At 41.7% G+C, this 18,274-nt stretch overlaps 1 protein-coding gene across 1 annotated transcript; it reads left to right on the top strand.

Annotated features, from left to right (window-relative positions):
- The first annotated feature begins 13,569 nt into the window (after nt 1-13,569).
- On the top strand, nt 13,570-14,989 carry LOC130975476 (protein FAR-RED IMPAIRED RESPONSE 1-like). The gene is made up of 3 exons (XM_057900268.1): nt 13,570-14,237; nt 14,333-14,683; nt 14,788-14,989. The coding sequence occupies exons 1-3, from the start codon at nt 13,570-13,572 to the stop codon at nt 14,987-14,989; spliced, it is 1,221 nt and encodes a 406-aa protein (XP_057756251.1).
- The last annotated feature ends 3,285 nt before the right edge of the window (nt 14,990-18,274 follow it).

Raw genomic sequence — 18,274 nt, 5'->3', positions numbered from 1 at the left:
CGAAGGTTGGTATTGGGTGAGGTCCAACCCTTTGGATTGGACCTTTTGCTTGATCCTGGGCCTTTATTATTAGGTCAGGGTATTAACAGTGCCCCTACTTGAGCCCAATTTTCTTTTTAAGATTTGGGTTCGAGTATTCTACTCGGGGTCGTAGTCGACTTGTAGGAGGACCGACGTGATGGTCTGAAACGACGTGACTTTTCGTAGCCTTTTGGTTCTGACTGTAACATCCTACCATACAGAGCCTTATGCTTAAGTCATAATTCAGAGATGGCAAGGTATTACGACCTCTAAAAATAAAAATTTAGTACGTATAGTAGTATGAATGATTGATTATAACTAGGAGCCTTTGTAGAAAAAGGGGTAAACAAAAATCGCAACTCAAAAGCGCAACACTCCGATCGATAACGTAACGAACATGGATAACCAACGCGAGATTATATATATACAAAGGAGTGTCAAAAACAGGAATATCAAGACTTAAGATCCTGCTGCAAAGATAACCGGTCCGAGCATAGAAATATATACATATGATAAAATAAGGAAAACCCCAAAGGAAAACCCAAAGGGACACAAATACATAAAACCTATTCTCCAAAATCTCCCATAAGAGGAGTCATCACAGTTTGTATTATTTAATGGAGATAAAAGTATCTAAGCAAAACGTATAAACCAAAACATAGTCCCCAAGAACAAGGAATCTTCGCAAATCTAGAAGTCTCCAGCATGCCTCAGCGGGAAACCGTACGTCCTGCATCTGAAAACCACAAAATCCGCATGGGTGAGAACCAGAGGTCCCCAGCATGGTAACAGCTTCCACATATATAATACATAATAATAGAGGAAAGCCAAAGGCAATCCTAGAACTTCCTCCAAATAATATCAAAGCTTATAAACAAGTTAAACCATATAAGGGCATCTGACTAAAGATTCTTCAGTCTAACTAATACTTCCCTTTCCAATTCCTTCAAATCTCCCAACCACCAGCAGGAGTATATTATAGCAAACACAATTATATCAGACAAAGAATATACAAATAGGAGCAGTTAAGATATTTAGACAATTAGCAAGTACTATGCAGTCAAATAGGCAATCTCAAACAATTCACATAGTATGCATATGATGAATGCCTGTCCCTAGTGGCCGATGATATCATCTTGTCGGTTATAGAGCCAACCCGACAAGTCCTGGTCGCTAACCATTGGACTGTCCCTCTGTCGCGCATCCCCAACTCGAGTTATACTCGTTATAAACTTGATCATAAACATGATCCATATCCATCACCCTCACTGGTGAATATTTCGGGGGCGAGCTCATCCGGGTCTTTCACAGTGCCCGGCCACACTTACGACATAGGGTCACCAGAGTATCAAGTCTCAACCTGGAGCACGTGGTGGCTAGCCACTGCTACTACCCAGGGAAACTCGTATCTCAGATAGTGGAAGTGCAAATCACAATTATCAATAATTCAGCATAAATATGCATGAATCCTCATCCATGGATCAACATCCATATCAGCCATCCGGCTCACGGTTCAGTCCAGAACCAGCCAATATTCATAGCATACACAGCTATTCCGGCTCACGGTTAAATCCATAACCAGCCAATATACATAGCATACACAGCTATTCCGGCTCACGGTTAAATCCATAACCAGCCATTTCATTAACAATTACAGCCTTTCGGCCCATGGCATATCAAGCACTTCCACCACCATCCTCCACATCTCACATAATCATCTTTGATCCTCATTGATCATTCATTTTTTTCCTTGCTTCACTCGCAAGTTACCTCATTCACTAGCCCATTTTTAATAGCTAGGCATGTCATAATGATTTAAGACATAAATGGTGAGATTGGAGGCTTAGAAGTATGAGATTTGGCTTTTAAAACTCAAAAATCAACTTTGGGATGAAAACAGGGCCACGCGTACGCGCACTCCACGCGCACGCGTGGATGGCCTCAAAAACTCATCGACGCGCAAGCGTCATGCACGCTAACGCGTGGATTAAAGATTTGCCAATCGACGCGCATGCGTCAATCACGCGCACGCGCGGGTGTTCTCGTGCCCCAGGCACAACACTGGCACAGTTCTGGCATAACTCTCTGGAAAATGGCTGGGCATTGGGTGCAGCACAATCGGCGCGCCCGCGCACATCATGCGCACGCGTGGATGGCACTTTTCGGAAGAACGGCGCGCACGCGCCAGGTGCGCCCACGCGCAAGGGGTCCTTCTGCTAAAAATTTTCTAAGTTAAAAGCTGCAGAATTCACAGATTTACACCCCAATCCTCCAACGGACATAACTTCCTCATTTTAAATCGTTTTTCACCCGTTCTTCGAACGGCATGGACATCCCGGATCCAATTTCATTTCTAAACAGATTTGGAACAAAACGGAGATCCGTAGTCCAAGTTATGTCCCGCCAAAGTGTGCCCAAAAACTATATTTTCATACAAAACCACAATATGCCATTTTCAAAACAAGCCATTTTCAACTCTTTTCAAAACCAATCAAAACATGCCAAGTTCATCCCTTTTCTTTGAAATCAATCAAAATATATCAAATTCAACATCAAGCCTCCTCAACTCACACATTGACACACTACCACAATTTACCAAAATCACTATCTCATCATTTTACCCCACTTCACCCAAGTGGCTCAAACTCAAACATATTGACATATCATATACTATTCCTCATGCCAATTCTCAACAACATCAATTCCAATAAACCATCATTGTACATAATCAATATCATACTCACCATCAACATGGTTCAACCCACAATTCAACTATAACCAATCATCAAGCATATATCACAACATGCATATTTCTCATACATCATACCACCAAGGCATCAATAATCATCATCACATAGATGACCACATCATACATCTCAATCATTCAACAACATCAACAATTCAATGCCTATCTTAGGGCCTCTAGCCTAAGTATTTCCTACCACATTACATATTAGATACGGGAAACCGAAACCATACCTTAGCCGAATTTCCCAAGCTCCACCGGAGCACTTCCAAACCACTTATCCACAAGCTCTCAAGGCCTCAACACCTCCAAGAATAGATTTTTCACCACCAAACCCTTTCCAAACTTTTCAAAGTCACCAATCAAGCTCCAAAATTCACATATACACAACCTAAGCCACAACCATCATACCCATACACAACATCTCAAAACCCAAACATCATAGAACAACAAAATTACACTAGGGTTGAGAATCTTACCACACCCAAGGTCCAAGGAGACAAGATTAACCTTCTCCTTCAAGAGAGTTGGGTCCTATAATCATCAAAGAACCCAAAATCTCAACATTTTACCCATGAAACTCGAAAATAAGGGCTGGAATTTCGAACAGAAACACGTGGCTTACCTCAAGATTAATTGTATGAGTTTTGTAGAGCTCTCCGCGGTGAACGCGTGGCCACAAACGGAGCGGCAATCGGAGCTCTAGATCAAAAGTTATGGTGGTTTGAAGATCAAGTGAGAGGTAGAAGTTGAGAGAGTGTTCTTCTCCCCCTTTCTCTCTAATTTCAGCGTGTGTGTGTAACAAGTGAGGAGAGAGAGTGCTGAAAACTAGGGTTTTGGTTTAGTTATGTTGGGCCAAGGGCCCACTTTGGGTCCGGTTGGCCCGGTTTGGCCCGTTCGGTCCAATCTTGGTCCGAATTCTATAAAATTGGTACCAAAATTCTCGTCTCAGTCTCCTCTATCACATTTAGCCATAAAAATCACATTTTAGGCTTTCTAGAATAAATTCTCATTTATGGGTTAATTAGCCGTTAATTAACCGGGTTTTACACTGACAGTTACGTCTAATCAAGCGTCGTGTCCGTTAGGGATGTGCGTAGGGATTGATGGCCTTGGTAACGGTGCATTCTCATTAATGACTGCCCTGCTTTTACCATTATGCCCCTAACGTGCTTATAAATAATTTCTCTCTCTTTCATTGTTTCGTTTCTTCGATCTTTCAAATTTTTCCCTTTCATCCGTGAAGCATTTTCATATCAGTTTGTGGGACTTCTTTCGTTGAAGGCTTTCATCTTCTCCTACCTTTTTCCGGCAAAGGTTGATTCTTTTTTCTCTCCCTTTGTTAATCGCTTTTGCTTGCATGCTTTTTATTTTCTTTGGAGAGGGAGAAGTGACGTTGTAGGCTTCTGTTAAGTTTCGTATCCCCTTAGGGACTCTCGTTTTTTATTCTTTTTCTTTTTCCTTTGTAGGTTTTCATCGTATTTTTAGAAAAATGTCTTCTGTAGAAGTTCTTGCTCAATGGGTTGATGTTACGGTCCTGGGGGAGGAACCCTTGGTTGATGCCGAGTTCATCACCCATCTTCGCACTCATCACCGCATTTGTACTTTTGAGGAGGATGAGCCCAAGTATGAGTTGGTGGCCCCGGGTCTGGAAGATCGGGTTTGTTTTAGGAGGGGTTCCGAGGAGGTCCCTCATTTTTTCTATATGTATGAGAGCATGATTACCCGTTTGGGTGTTTTTCTTCCATTTTTTGAATTTAAAATGGCTGTTTTGCACCACTGTCGAGTTGCCCCTACCCAACTTCACCCCAATTCTTGGGGTTTTCTGAAAATTTACCAAGTTATTAGTCACGCTTTGGACTTTCCGACCTCTTTGAGGATTTTCTTCTATCTTTTTCATATGACTAAGCCCTTCAGTGGGCTAAATAACAAGCAGCAATGGGTGTCCTTCCGAGCCATACAAGGTCGGAGAATTTTCACCCTTTTTGACGAATCCTTCCACGACTTCAAAAATTATTTTTTCAAAGTTCAAGCTGTAGAGGGTCACCACCCCTTTTTCTTAGATGAGAATTCTTCCCCTCGTTTTCCCTTGTATTGGTTGGAGGCCTCCCCCTGTGAGAAATACAGTCTGGACGACCTAGACGAGGTGGAGGCGGCCATTGTGGGGTTTCTCCGAGAAGTGTGGGGGAGGGCCCCATACTTGGATACTAGAAAGTTTCTCCAGGGATCGCCGACTTTTGTTCGGTCGCAACTAGGTAGTTTATATATATGTATATATATTTCTTATTTCCGACTTGTATCTGCCGACTTTGGGGTTTGACGACTTATTGTTTTTGCTAATTGTTTCTTTTGCAGATATGGCGAGGAAGAATGCTCAGGAGTCTTACCAAAGAGTTCAGGAGGCTAAGGCAAGATCTCGGGCTAGGACTGGTGGCACCAGGGCGATCATCTCTCCTCCTCCTCCTCCTCCCCAGAACACGGGAACTCCTTCCCAGCCCATTGTGATTTCTTCTTCAGTTTTGTCTCGGCCGCTCCCCTCCGCCCGACTTCTTTCTGAGCCGGAGAAGAAGAAGCGCAAGACTTTAGAGTCTGGCTCTTCTTTTGATAGTGGGGTTAAGGCAGATGCTCTTGCATTTGTCCGAAAGAACATCTATCCTCATATAAGTATGGATGATGTCTCTGTTCGGAACCACCTTACCACTCTGGCTAAGGAGAGTTTCAGAGCGGCAAGTGTTTGTGGCAAGCTCTTGGATATTTTTGAGAAGACTCCTCTCAGTTTTTTGGGGTTAACCTCGAAGGTTGAGGAGCTGGAAGGAAGGCTTCTTTCTTATCAAGAGCATGAGAGGGAGTTGAAGGAGGAAGTCGCCAAGCTGAGGGCGGAGAGAGATAGCCTTCGGGAGAAGGAGAGTAAGTTGCAAGCCCAATGCAACATGGAGGCGGGTTTGAAGAAAACAGCACAGGAGAGTTACCAGAGTTTATTTCAAGATCTTGTGTCTGTGAGGAAGGATCTGCTGAATTCTCGAAATGCATATGCCGAGTTGGAGGACTCTATTGCTGATGGCGCCGAGGAGGCTTGGAGGATTTTCAAGGAGCAGGTCGGAGTCATTGCCCCTGACTTGGACTTTTCTCCTTTAGATCCGGATAAAGTCGTCATTGATGGTGCCATTGTGGATCCTCCTGCCCCCGTAATCGTTTCCGAGTCAGAATTGAAGACTCGGGGGCAGAGGATTATTGAGTCCCCTCATCGTTCTAAGGACGCTCCGAGCTCTTCTATTGTTCCTCCGACTTCCTCTTCATCTCTTGTGGATGCCTCTCTTCCCGGTCCTGGTGGCGCTCTTCCTGACTCTGGTGGTGGTGATCCGTCTACTCCTCTGCAGAAATAACTTTATATGGCTATATGGGGGCTCGGCCTGTGGGTCCCCCCTTTTTTAAACTCTTTATATATGTTTGTTAGTGGTGTTTGTTGAACAATTTCTTTTGGCCTTTTAAGGCCATAAACAAAATATTTAAAAAATACCCTTTTTAATAAGGGTTTTAAATTAACAAAATAAATACCCTTTTTTGGATAAGGGTTTAAGTTACCTTATGCGTGCATGCTTTTCTGATTTTGATTTTTCGAAGTCCCCTTGATCTTTTTCTGAAAACCTTTCCCTTTGGCTTGTCTGTTTTTCTGAGCCTTTTTGTTTAAGGACTTTAGGACAACCTTTAAGCTTTTTCCTAGGTTTTTTCGATCTCTTTTTTGTTATTCCTTATACTCAACTTTGTTTTATTGAGTTCTTTATGACTTAGGTTAATTTTGCGATTCGTTTTCTTTTCTACTCGGTTTTTCCTTTTGACTTATGAGTCGGGATGTCTCCGAGTTTTTTACGATCAACTTTTATAACCTCATTACACCGACTTGTACCTCGTCGTTTTATCCTGACGACCATCTAGGTCGGTTCATGGGATTTTCACGTTTTGTCGAGCTTAAGTCGGCGCGTTTCGTAGAAAGACTTAGAAAATAGAAAGGAGTTTATAAGAGATATTGTAAATGAAAAAAGATCTTTATTGATTGGGGAGGTACCTTCTTGCTACTAAGGGTTTTTAATAGCCTATTTTCCCTTAGCCTCTACTATGATGCCTCGTTAAAAACCCTCCTCCAGAAAAAACCCTTTGATTTTGGGAAAAAATCATGAAGTTGGGAAAAGAGTACATCAGGGAGTAGAGTTCGCTTTTAGCTGTAGTACCTTTTCATATTACAAGCATGCCACGACCTCTGTAATTCGGTGCCGTCCAGGTCGGTCACTTTATAATAGCCTTTTCCTAAGACCTCATTGATTTTGTATGGTCCCTTCCAATTAGCAGCGAGTTTTCCTTCCCCTGATTTGTTGACTCCAATGTCGTTTCTGATTAAGACCAAGTCATTTGGGGAAAATGTTCTTCGAATGACTTTTTTTGTTGTACCTTGTAGTCATCCTTTGCTTCAACGCTGCTTCTCTTATCTGGGCTTCTTCTCAGACTTCTGGGAGCAAGTCGAGCTCCTCTTTGTGTCCCTGTATGTTCTCGATCTCATCGTGGAGAATTTCCCTTGGGCTTTGTTCATTGATTTCTATTGGTATCATTGCTTCTACGCCATAGACTAGTCGGAAGGGCGTTTCTCCAGTGGCGGATTGGGGCGTTGTCTTGTAAGCCCATAGCACTTGGGAGAGCTCTTCAGCCCAGGCTCCTTTTGCCTCTTGTAATCTTCTCTTTAGCCCTGCCAGTATGACTTTGTTGGCTGCCTCGGCTTGCTCATTGGCTTGCGGGTGCTCCACTGAAGTGAACTGGTGTTTTATTTTCATACTGGCTACTAGGCTTCTGAAGGTAGAATCGGTGAATTGGGTTCCATTGTCTGTAGTAATGGAATAAGGTATCCCATATCTTGTGATGATATTTTTGTAGAGGAACCTCCGACTTCTTTGAGCAGTGATGGTGGCCAATGGTTCTGCTTCTATCCACTTTGTGAAGTAATCTATTTCCACGATCAGGTATTTGACTTGTCCTGGCACTTGGGGAAAAGGACCTAACAAATCCATTCCCCATTTTGCAAAGGGCCATGGAGAAGTGATACTGATGAGCTCCTCTGGGAGAGCCACGTGGAAATTTGCATGCATCTGACATGGTTGGCACTTTTTCACAAATTCTGTGGCATCTTTCTGCAAGGTCGGCCAGTAGAATCAAGCTCGGATTACTTTCCTGGCTAGTGACCTTGCTCTAAGATGATTTCTGCAGATTCCACTGTGGATTTCCTCTAACACCTCGGTGGTTCTTGAGGTCGGTACGCATTTTAACAATGGTGTTGATATCCCCCTTCTGTAGAGAATATTTCTCACCAAAGTGTAATGATGTGCTTTCCTCCGGATTTTCCTGGCCTCTTTTTCCTCTTTTGGAAGGATGTCAAATTTTATGTATTCGACCAAGGGGTTCATCCATCTGAGGTTTAAACCGACTACCTCAAGGACTTCTTGTTTGTCTTCTATTTTTACCACTGAGGGTTCCTGGAGGGTTTCTTAGATCAAGCTTCTGTTGTTCCCTCCTGGCTTGGTACTTGCTAACTTGGATAGGGCGTCCGCTCTGCTGTTTAGATCCCGAGTTATGTGTTTAACTTCGGTTTCTGCAAAGCGCCCAAGGTGCTCCAGAGTTTCCTCCAAGTACCTCTTCATATTTGGGTCCTTTGCCTGATATTCTCCGCTTATCTGGGAGGTCACCACTTGTGAGTCGCTGTATATCATCACCTTTGTAGCACCGACTTCTTCTGCCAGCTTTAATCCAGCAATCAAGGCTTCGTACTCTGCCTGATTATTTGAAGCTGGGAATTCAAATTTTAGGGAAACCTCTATCTGGGTTCCTCTTTCATCTACCAATATTATGCCTGCACCGCTTCCTGTTTTGTTGGAGGATCCATCTACATAGAGTTTCCATGTAGTTGGTTTTTCCTCCTGATCTCTTGCGTATTCTGCAACGAAGTCGGTGAGGCATTGGGTTTTAATTGCCGTCCGAGTTTCATATCTTAAGTCGAACTCGGAGAGCTCTATTGCCCATTGAACCATTCTCCCTACAACATCCATCTTTTGGAGGATTTGCTGCATGGGTTGGTTCGTACGGACTCTTATTGTGTGAGCTTGAAAGTAAGGCCGTAGCCTTCGTGAGGCTACTACTAAGGAGTAGGCAAACTTCTCTAGTTTGTGGTACCTTAGCTCAGGGCCTTGTAGAACTTTAATGATGAAATATAATGGATGTTGTCCGACCTCATCTTCTCTTATCAGGGCTGATGAGACAGCCTTGTCTGCTACAGATAAGTATAGGACGAGATCTTTTCCGGCTACGGGTCGGGTCAGAATAAGAGGTTGGCTTAAGAATTTTTTGAACTCTTGGAACGCCTCCTCGCATTCAGGGGTCCATTCAAACTGACATCCCTTTCTCAATAAGGAGAACAGTGGAAGGGATTTTAGTGCTGATCCTGCCAAAAATCTGGAGAGGGCTGCGAGTCGGCCATTCAGCTGTTGGACCTCTCTCAAACAAGTCGGGCTTTTCATCTCCAGGATGGCTTTACACTTATCGGGATTGGCTTCGATCCCTCTTTGTGTTAGCATAAATCCTAGAAATTTCCCTGCCTCCACCGCGAAGGCGCACTTTGCGGGATTTAGTCTCATCCCGTGCCGCCTTATGGTGTCAAAGACTTGTGAGAGGTCTGACAAGAGGTCGACTTGTTTCTTGGTCTTTACCAGCATGTCGTCGACGTATACTTTCACCAGGCTCCCAAGGTGAGAGGCAAACACCTTATTCATCAACCTCTGGTATGTGGCCCCTGCATTTTTCAATCCAAATGGCATGACCACGTAGCAGAAATTAGCTCTGGGTGTGATGAATGATGTCTTCTCCTGGTCTGGCTCGTACATCGGGATTTGGTTATACCCCGAGTAGACATCCATGAATGACAAGTATTGATACCCCGAGCTGGAGTCTACTAGGGTATCGATGCTTGGCAGTGGATAAGGGTCCTTAGGACATGCCTTATTTAGGTCGGTATAGTCCACACACATTCTCCATTTGCCATTTTGTTTTTTGACTAGCACTACATTGGCTAGCCATGCTGGGTACTTGACTTCTCTGATGAAGCCGGCTTCTAGGAGCGCCTGTACTTGCTCCTCTACTACTAGGGCTCGTTCTGGGCCGAGTTTATGTCTTCTTTGTTGTACAGGTCGGGACCCCGAGTAGACCGAGAGTTTATGGGACATGAGCTCGGGGTCTATCCCAGGCATGTCGGAGGCCTTCCAGGCGAAGAGATCGGAGTTATCTCTTAGGAGCTTAGTCAACCCTTGTTTTAGGGTTTCCCCTAGGTTGGCTCCTATGTGAGTATTTTTTCCTTCCTCTTCGCCGACCTGTATCTCCTCGGTTTTTCCTCCCGGCTGAGGTCGTAGCTCTTCTCTAGCCCTTGCACCACCGAGCTCTATTGTGTGAACTTCTCTGCCTTTTCCTCTCAGGTTTAGGCTTTCATTGTAGCATTTCCTTGCCAACTTCTGATCTCCCCTTACCGTTGCAATCCCCGCTGAAGTCGGGAATTTCATGCAAAGGTGGGAAGTGGATACCACGGCTCCGAGTCGATTAAGGGTAGCTCTGCCGATTAAAGCGTTATATGCTGACCCCACATCGATGACTATGAAGTCTATACTCAGAGTCTTTGATTTTTCCCCCTTTCCAAAAGTGGTGTGAAGGGACAAAAATCCCAGTGGTTTTATTGGCGTGTCCCCTAATCCGTATAAGGTGTCGGAGTAGGCTCTTAATTCTTTCTCATCCAACCCTAGTTTGTCAAAAGCGGGCTTAAAAAGGACGTTCGCTGAGCTTCCTTGGTCTACTAGGGTTCTGTGGAGATGGATATTTGCCAGGATCATAGTTATTACCACTGGATCGTCGTGTCCAGGGATTATTCCTTGCCCATCTTCTTTTGTGAATGAAATGATAGGGAGGTCGGATGACTCCTATCCGACCTGGTAGACTCTTTTGAGATGTCTTTTACGAGAGGATTTAGTGAGTCCCCCTCCCGCGAACCCCCCTGAGATCATATGGATATGTCTCTCTGGAGTCTGCGGTGGTGGGTCTCTTCTATCCATATCATCTCGCTTTCTCTTTCCATGACTGTCCGACCTTTCTATGAGATACCTGTCAAGCCGACCTTCTCTAGCCAGCTTTTCTATCACATTTTTAAGATCGTAGCAGTTGTTTGTGGAGTGACCATATATTTTATGGTACTCATAGTAGTTGCTGCGGCTCCCCCCTTTTTTATTTTTAATGGGTCTAGGGGGCGGCAGCCTTTCAGTATTACAAATCTCTCTGTATACATCCACTATAGAAACTTTTAGAGGAGTATAAGAGTGGTATTTTCTTGGCCTCTCGAGACCGAGTTCTTCCTTTTTCTTGGTTTCCCTCTCCCTCTCTTTTGTTGAGGGAGGGTGCCCAGGTCGCCAACTCAGGTCTCTCAGCTTAGCGTTTTCCTCCATATTGATGTACTTTTCAGCTCTTTCCTATACATCACTTAGAGAGACGGGGTGTCTTTTAAATATAGACTGTGAGAAGGGACCTTCTCTAAGTCCATTGACTAACCCCATTATGACTGCCTCTGTGGGCAGGTCTTGAATCTCTAAACATGCTTTGTTGAACCTTTCCATATAGGCTCGTAAGGATTCTCTGACCTCCTGTTTTATTCCCAGGAGGCTCGGTGCATGTTTTACTTTGTCTTTCTGGATAGAGAACCTCATCAGAAACTTCCTTGAGAGGTCTTCAAAACTGGTGACCGAGCTCGGGGGGAGGCTGTCGAACCACTTCATCGCTGCTTTCGATAGAGTGGTCGGGAAAGCTTTGCATCACGTAGCATCGGAAGCATCAGCTAGGTACATCCGACTTTTGAAATTGCTTAAGTGATGCTTCGGATCCGTGGTTCCATTGTAGAGGTCCATATCGGGGCTTTTGAAGTTCCTCGGAACTTTTGCCCTCATTATGTCCTCGCTGAAAGGATCCTCCCCTCCTAGGGGCGGTTCTTCTCGTTCGTCACGGGAGTTGCGACCTTTGAGGGAGGATTCTAACTTCAAGAGTTTTCTTTCTAACTCTTTTCATCGTTCCATCTCCTCTTTTAGGTTCTTTTTAGTCTCTTTTTGTCGCTCCCGTTCTTGTTCTAGCTGTTCCAGGCGACTGTGGACTAATCCTATGAGTTCAGTTGCATGGGATGGTCCCTCTTTCTCTGATTCGCGCCCTTCTGAAGAGTTTACCTTCAAATTTTTTACTCTGGAGGTACCTTCCCTGTGTTGATCGTTGGTTCCCTGGTGGAGGGTGAAGTCTGCATCATTATTACCTGTGTCCAGATTTTCTTGTTCAGAATCCGACTCCACATGACACTCTTTGGGGGATCTGTCCACCATCACTGGTTGATCTCTCGGGTCCCTGGCAACGGTGCCAATGTTATGATGGGTAACCGGAGATTGGTGGGCTGGATGGTGTTGGTTGGCCCAAACGTATGAAGGAGGAGGCTGTCAAGTGGATCTGCAACTCGGGGGCCTCCGTCCGACTTGTGCTCATGAAGGAATGGGGGGTGGTACCTGCAAAGACACTCCGATGCCTAAGTCAGCAAGGGTGTTAGCAGGTTTAGAATGTATTGGGACTTAGAGATACCTGAGGGGTGTCAGCGTATTTATAGTGGTGAACCAATAACCACCATTGGAGTAGTGCCACCTTTTTAGGGTGTTAACCGTCGCTTTATCTTAGGGGGGTTAAGATATGGCTCTGTGAAGTGGTTAGAGAGATTCTTGGTGCAGTTACTCATTTGAATGAGTGTTTATCTGCCAGTTAACCCTCGTACCCGACTTCTTTAGAGAAAGTCGTGGTGAGTACCGACTTCATAAGACGAAGGTTGGTACTGGGTGAGGTCCAACCCTTTGGATTGGACCTTTTGCTTGATCCTGGGCCTTTATTATTGGGCCAGGGTATTAACAAGAGTTATGCATGTTTAGATTCGGAATACATTTAATAGTATAAATGATAGATGGCATATGCATTAAAAATGCCACTTTAGTTACATTGGATTCATAAACTAAGCAATGAAATAAGTGCGTGTTGGTTGTATGTGCTGCTTTTTTATATTGGTGGTACACAATGTGATATAGCACAGAGAATAGTAGTAGTTAAAATGTTTATATAATAGGTTAATTAAAATAATAAATTCAGTTTCTATCAGTAGGTGATACCATGCATTTTTTTCCAAATTAATATTGGTAGGATGATGCGGTCCAGTTATACATTTGTATCCTTATCTATGGAGTTTGGTGAGGATTTTGGTGCATCTCATTTGCTAGTTGATTATCTAAATTATTTTCATGAATCTAGTTTTCTGTGTTTCTTTTCGTGATTATAGGCCATGCCAAGATTGGATGTTATTGAGGTTGCAAGTGAAGAAATGGATATTTGTTACGAGGTTTGGATTTTAGTTTCATCCTGTATTATAATGCTTGGTACAGTAACCATCCTGAATTTACATTTGATCATTTATTTTGCGATTATAGGACATGCCATTTTTGGATCTCTCGCAGGTTGGAAGTGAAGAGATGGATCATTGTCACCAGGTTTGGACTCAAATTTAATTTTTCGGTGTCTTGTAACCGCATGGTTGATTTGAACATTAATCGTTTTTGTTTTATTTTTTTTGTTGTTTTTTTAAAAAATTTGATACTTAGGTACCGGATCACGATGGCCTTCAGGAAGATACGGACGCAAATTTGTGATTTGATCAATTGCAAATGGCTCATGAATTCTATGTGACATACGCAAAAAAAGTCGGATTTGCCACTAAGATACGGACGACAACCTGTGATAAGATCACAAATCAACCCATTAACCAAGCTATTCACTGTAATAGGGATGGGTTCCATGTGTCTCGTGTCAAAGCGTCAACGCGGAAGAACAGGATCTCAGCCGCTGGGTGCAAGGCAAGGATATACGTGAAGTTTGACAAGGAGACACAAGACTGGGTTTTCTTCAAGGTGGAGCTGAGTCACTCGCACCCATGTTCAGCGAGGAAGGCGGTGCACTACCATGAGTATAGGCAGCTGACCATGCATGCGAAGTGCGTGATCGAGGATAATGATGAGGCTGGGATTCGACCAAACAAAACTTTCCTAGCTTTGGCAAATGAGTCTGGGGGCCCATCTAACCTAGGATACTCAGAAAAGGATTTACGAAACTATATTACAGCTAGGCTCCGAACCAGCAACGTCAACGTCGATGTCAGAGAGATGATGAACTATTTCATGAGAATGAAGGACATCAATCCAAACTTCTTCTACGCGGTGAATTTGGACGATGACTGTAAATTTCAGAGTGCTGTATGGGTGGATGCAAAGTGTAGGGCGTCGTACGAATATTATGAAGATGTTGTGTCACTTGATAGCACATACAGCACAAACAAGTATGGAGTAGTTACTGTGGGGTTATTTTTTGTCTTTTTTTTTTCTAATTTGGTCGGGATTGATATTTGTTTTTTGTCGCTGTTTTTGCATGTAGGCATGGATTACCGTTTGCGTCGTTCGTCGGTGTCAACCACCATAGTAAGTCAACTATCCTTGGTTGTGCTCTCCTTGAAAATGAGGAAATCCCAAGTTATGAGTGGGTTTTCCGCCAATGGATCAAGTGCATGGGAACTGCTCCACAGCAGATCATCACTAATCAATGCAAATCTATTTTTCGTGCAATAAAAAATGTGTTACCCAATACACACTACCGGTGGTGCATCTGGCACATTACGAAGAAGTTACTGCACAAGTTTGGTGGTTATCGCCGGTACAGAGAATTGTATGATGAGTTCAATGATATTGTGTGGAACTCTCGGACCGAGAAGTCATTTGAGGATAACTGGTATGAATTCATAGACGAGCACAACTTATATAACAACACATGGCTGTCAGGTCTGTTAGTATACAATTATTCTTTGCTCATTAATATTATTGGGATTCTTCCAGCACTGGGATTCTTCCGTCTTTTCTTGAAATTTTGAGTTCTGGTAATAATATTTTTGGTGACGATGATGATTCTGATAAGGATAAGGAAGAGTGTGAGTGCGGTGGTAATGATTTTGATGATGATTTTGGAGAGAAAATGAGACGGATTGGGGGTGTTGGGGTTAGAATTTTGGAGTTAAGGGAGGCAGTGACAAAGAGATAGGAGAGGAAGAGGGAGAGAGATTTTCGGAGGGAGAAGGAAGAGGCAGTCGCAGAGAGAATATGAAAAAAGTAGAGGAGGAATCACGCTGGACGGATATGGAGCTCAGGAGACTATTTATCTCTATTACGAAGGAGACAACTATGTAGACATATTATCTAATACGTTAACATGTGACCTGCTATCAATTGATTGCAGAAACTGAATTGAACAAATACAAAAATAGGTATAAACTGATTTTTATTTTTATAATTATTAAAAAACGTAATGTCCATCAAATAAATAGTTAAAAACTAAAATAAATTTTTATTCCAAACTATATGTAAATATTCACCTGATTATAATTAGGGATTAAGTATCGACTCTAACCACCGAATGTCCAAATTATAGTCTATTGATCTAAGGAAAGTTAACAACCACCGTTCAACATAATTGGGGGTTGAGTAATCCCATAATAATAATAATAATAATAATAATAATAATAATAATAATAATAATAATAATAATAATAATTAGTAAATCCAGTAGTTTTTATTATTTATTTAAATAAATATTAAAAATTAAAATTTTGTTTAGTATATATAATAATTTATTAATTAATAATAAATTTTTAAATAAAATTAAGATCAGTGATAAATTAGTCTTAGCCTAATAAACATTGTAGGAAAAAAAATTCTGCTAATATTAGTTAATGTCGTGACGAGAAATCAGTACCAACCGTACCTTATCTCCATACCTACGTGCTTGTCGCAAAATTGGTTTCACATTTGTCCTTTCACCGTTGCTTCTTTAGTCACTCCTCACACTGAATCACTGCCATCACATCAGAATAAAACACGTTCATGGCCACCATGAACCAACACTGATTTTAAATTCTAAAATTCGATTTCAATTTCAATTTCAAACCGTGTGTACCACAGTCATTCAAATTCATCACGGCTCCTTGCATTGCTAGCTAAGCTTTCTACCTCGTAATCTTTTCTTAGCCAGTAACCACGTTCGGTGCTCTGTCATATCCATTTGTTACATCAACATTATAAGCACAATGCACTATTTGTAATTATGTTTCAGTTGAAAAAACAGAATTAACAAGAGAATAAATGTGAGCCAAGACAAATTAATGGTTTAATTTTGCAAGAAATATGAATACAAATTTGGTTAAAAAATGAACTTTTTAAGGATATGGACAGATCAAATTAGCATCATAAAATTCAGTTGAAAAATCAGATGAATTGAACATGATATACGTTTTAATTCTTTAAATGAAAATTCAATTTCATTTCATTAATATAACGTCAAAAAAGTAATAAAGTATGATAAATAACAAAATTTTGTCATAAAGTTATGTGTGAAAATAATAAATTTTAATATTATCAAAATTAAAAAATAATTAACATTTATAATAATTTTCTTATATTAAAAAAAATAGATAAATAAAACATGTAACTAAATAAACTCATTTATGCAGGTCTTGTAGGCAAACGCTCTTTTGAAAGTTATAGCGGTTTAATTTAAAGGTGCTGAATTAAGAGAATATCTAACAACTTTGATGATGACAAATATTTAGTTGAGATATAATTGATTGAGTGTATAAATTAAATTTTGGGTTAAGTACGATTTTTGTCCTTAAGGTAGGGCGGTAAATTTTTTTCATCTCCGGCCTTTTTTTTTCGCTACAAAATAGTCTTAAAGGTTTAACTTAGTTTTAAAATCGTCCTTTTTAACAGGTTTTAAATTATTATTTCGAAAATATCCCTAACTAAAAAAATAAAAAATGAAAAAAGGAAAATGGGTTGAGGAAGAATAGGTGGGGAAGAATAGGTGGGGAAGGATAGGTGGGGAAGGGGAGGGGAAGTGCCGTTGCTCCTCGTTGCTGCCGCTCCTCGTCGTTCGGTCACATTAACAGGAGAAGGGAAGGGTTTCAAATCTCACTCACACTAATGGCAAGAAAGGAGAGAGCAGAGGGATAGAGAAAGAGAAGCCGAGAGAAAGAGAAGAGAGGAACGAAGGTGCTGAGGAAGACCACATCCAGCCACGCCCTGCCATTGTCCTCATCGCGAACCACCGTCATCGGTTATAATACCCTACCGCACAGAGTCTTATGATTAAGTCATAAAACTGAGGTGGCATGATATTACGACCTAAAAAAGTAAAATTATATATATAATATAGTTAAAAGGAATTTTAAAACAAGGAGCCTTTGAAGGAAAGTTTAAAACAAAAGTCGCAACGCTCATGTAAACGGAGAACTAGTGTATGAAGAAACGTAATAAAAAGAAAGTGCCAAAAGATACAAAATATTCAAGCTCCAGGCTCAAGCTGCAAAGCCAAGGTTGGCCAGAGATATTTACATAAGTATATACAAGTCCTAAGATCTAAAATACTCAAAACAACCTTAATTCTCCATCAAGCCTCTATGAGGCACCATAGAAAAATACATAAAAGGAAAAGTCTAGCATATATGTACACATAATAAAACATAAAAGCCTAAACTTCCATCTTCGCTGCAATAGAACTCCAGACGCCTAGCGAAGTGTATCTCGACCTGCATCTGAAAAACAACAGTATCGTATGGGATGAGAACCGAATATTCTCAGTATGGTTAAGGTGACCACATATATAATAAATAAGGTTCTCGGGAAAGCCAGAGCTAATTCTAGAACACCGACACTCAAATTATAAAACTTAAAGGAATAAACTGAACCATAAATTTGGTAAAACTCTCCAAGGTACCTAAGTCACAATATTACTCTAACTCTGCAGTTTATTTTCTGTCTCATTTAACTAAAATCCTTACCACTAACCCAACTAGTCACGGCCTATGACCCAAATCAAACCAGCTTGGCTTCTGGCCCAAATAAACTTAACCCAGCCTCTGATCCATTTCAAAACAAATCATCATTATTATCAGTCCACCACCACAGTACTCAAAATAGAAAGATAATCACAAACACAAGAAAATAAAAGACAAGATATTAAAGAATAATTACAGCAAGTATCACAGTTACCAGTTATACAGAATTTATCAAATAGGCAGACCAAAATAAGTATGCACACCCAAACAAAGCAAACAAATACAACATGATGCATGACTGTTCTACTGACCATGAGCTCACGTGTTGGTTAAATCGCCAGAACCCGACACATCTGGTAGCTAACCCAGATATTTGTCTCTAGGTTGCGCATCTCTAGGAGGATCATAAATAAAGGAGAGTGCGTTTTCACATTGAAGAAGTGTGTCTTTTTACCTTGCAACTAGAGAAGAATGTGGTGGAAACAATACGAAGG

Source organism: Arachis stenosperma, chromosome 4 (assembly GCF_014773155.1).
Source record: "Arachis stenosperma cultivar V10309 chromosome 4, arast.V10309.gnm1.PFL2, whole genome shotgun sequence".
Classification (NCBI taxonomy): Eukaryota; Viridiplantae; Streptophyta; class Magnoliopsida; order Fabales; family Fabaceae; genus Arachis; species Arachis stenosperma.
This window is presented reverse-complemented; position numbering and strand designations above follow the sequence as displayed.